This window comes from Tupaia chinensis, unplaced genomic scaffold (assembly GCF_000334495.1).
Source record: "Tupaia chinensis unplaced genomic scaffold, TupChi_1.0 Scaffold143758_1, whole genome shotgun sequence".
Classification (NCBI taxonomy): domain Eukaryota; kingdom Metazoa; phylum Chordata; class Mammalia; order Scandentia; family Tupaiidae; genus Tupaia; species Tupaia belangeri.
This window is the reverse complement of record NW_006203607.1, coordinates 1,458,085-1,459,805: the sequence shown is the minus strand read 5'-3', so window position 1 is coordinate 1,459,805 and position 1,721 is coordinate 1,458,085. Positions and strand designations below refer to the sequence as shown.

Sequence of the window (1,721 nt, the reverse complement as noted above, 5' to 3'; positions counted from 1 at the left end):
GTCAGGCGAGCCGTCTGCAGGCCAGTTGGTTGGCAGGAGGCTGGGCCCCGGGCTGTGGCTGGGGCTGGGGCCTGGGCTCGGGCCACTGTCCTCCTGCTGCAGTGGGGGTGAAGAGTGGAGCGTGTGGGTTCAGACCGAAGTTGGGAGCCCCTACCCTGAGACAGACTGCCAGAACCCCCAAGCACACTCCTGCCTTGGGTCCAGCCCCCTTGGGCATTCTGACACCCCGTCACCCTCTGTAGCCAGTGCGGGAGACCTGCTGGTCCCGGGGGCTCCAACCAGCCACTGTTCCAGCTGGGCTAGGCTCGCTCTAGGTGAGTCATGGAGGGCGCACGTGGGGAGGAAGAGATCTCTCCTTCCCTGGGGGCTGGGACACCTGGGCTGCAGGTGGGCTCTGAGCCCCAGAGACTCTACCATCTTCTGAGACCTTTGTCCACCATGTCTGGACCTGTGACAAGTCCTCCTGATTCTCAACTTTCCTCTGTCCCTCCTGGGTCCCCTTCTGTGGTTTCTGCTCTGCCCCAGGGCTCTGGCCTGACCGGGGCCACTCCCTCAGGTCTCACCAGTCAGCCTCACTGGCTCCCCTCCTCCAGGCTCTCCCCTCCCCATCTACCTCCTCACCGGATTGCCACCACCCCCTTAAACTCCTTCCTGGCTGGAAGCATAGCATGGGCTGGAGTGAGCAGCCTGCAGCTCCCAGAGGGGACTAACACACGAGACTTAGGAACGGGATGAAACTGTCATCAAACATAAAAGCAGGCACACATGAGGTCAAGTGTATCATGGAGCGGTTTGACTTTGTAACAGTGTTCACCTCGAAAGAAAATGCCAAGATCACCTGGCTCCTGGGGTGCCTTACGCCAAGCTCCTAGCCCTGTGAAGCCCTGTGACTTACGCTAAGCTCCGCCCCCTGGGCCTCGGTTTGGCCTTGGTGGCCTGGCCCTACCCTCTGGGCTGACTTTCTTCCTCAGTACTCCCTGCAGGCTTCAGCCTGAGCTCTAGGGACACCAGATGGCTTGCCTTTCTGTAACGCAACATTCCCTGTCCCCAGTTCTGGCCTTGATTTCACTTCCCCTGCAAATTTATCCTCAGAGCAGGGGGACCCTCCAGTGTCCTCTCATCACTCCGCGCATGCTGCTTAGAAGCTACTTGACCAGCAGTGCCCGGCTCTGCTCATAAACGGAGGGTTCCGAGGGCAGGGTCTGGCCTTCAATCTCCGCCTTACTCCCGGTGCAGAGCAGGGCTTGGTGTTTACCAGCTGATCCAGTGGGGTGTGCCAAGGAGATCAGCCTCGGGCTGGAGTGCAAAGGGACCCAGGGAAGAGCCCCACTTTGGCCTTTCCTGGCACAGGCTTCAGTGTCCCTGCGTAGGAGGCAGCAGCACCAGCAGCAGCTCTCCAGTCTGTGGATATGTCCCTCCAGCCCGGCTATGCAGGCCACCCACGCCCAGGCCGCTCCTCCCGCAGGAGGCTTCTCAGAAGAGTCCCATTACCTCTCTGTGGTTTGGGGGCTCCCGGCCCTCACCCAGCACCAGCTCCTTCCCTTGTGCTGCCAGCTCCTTGAAGATGAGGTCCTCCTCTGAGGCCATCTGCAGGCGCCAGGGGAGGGAGGCCAGGGTGGCCTTGTGGGTGGCCACCTGCACGAGCGCGTAGGCATTGCGCGGCCGCCGCACCACCTTGATGTGCTCCCGCGCCACCGGCAGCTCGAGGCCGTCCCGGGTGT

General features: G+C 61.8%; 1 protein-coding gene across 1 annotated transcript in view; it reads right to left on the bottom strand.

Annotated features, from left to right (window-relative positions):
• The window catches only part of SLFNL1 (schlafen like 1), a 5,625-nt gene that overhangs the window by 3,132 nt on the left and 772 nt on the right, over positions 1 to 1,721 (bottom strand). Inside the window, exons 2-3 of the mRNA XM_006164954.3 lie at positions 1,492 to 1,674; positions 4 to 96 (exon numbers count right to left, since the gene is read on the bottom strand). Coding sequence (XP_006165016.1) covers positions 4 to 96; positions 1,492 to 1,674 — 276 coding nt within the window. The remainder of the gene's footprint in view (positions 1 to 3; positions 97 to 1,491; positions 1,675 to 1,721) is intronic.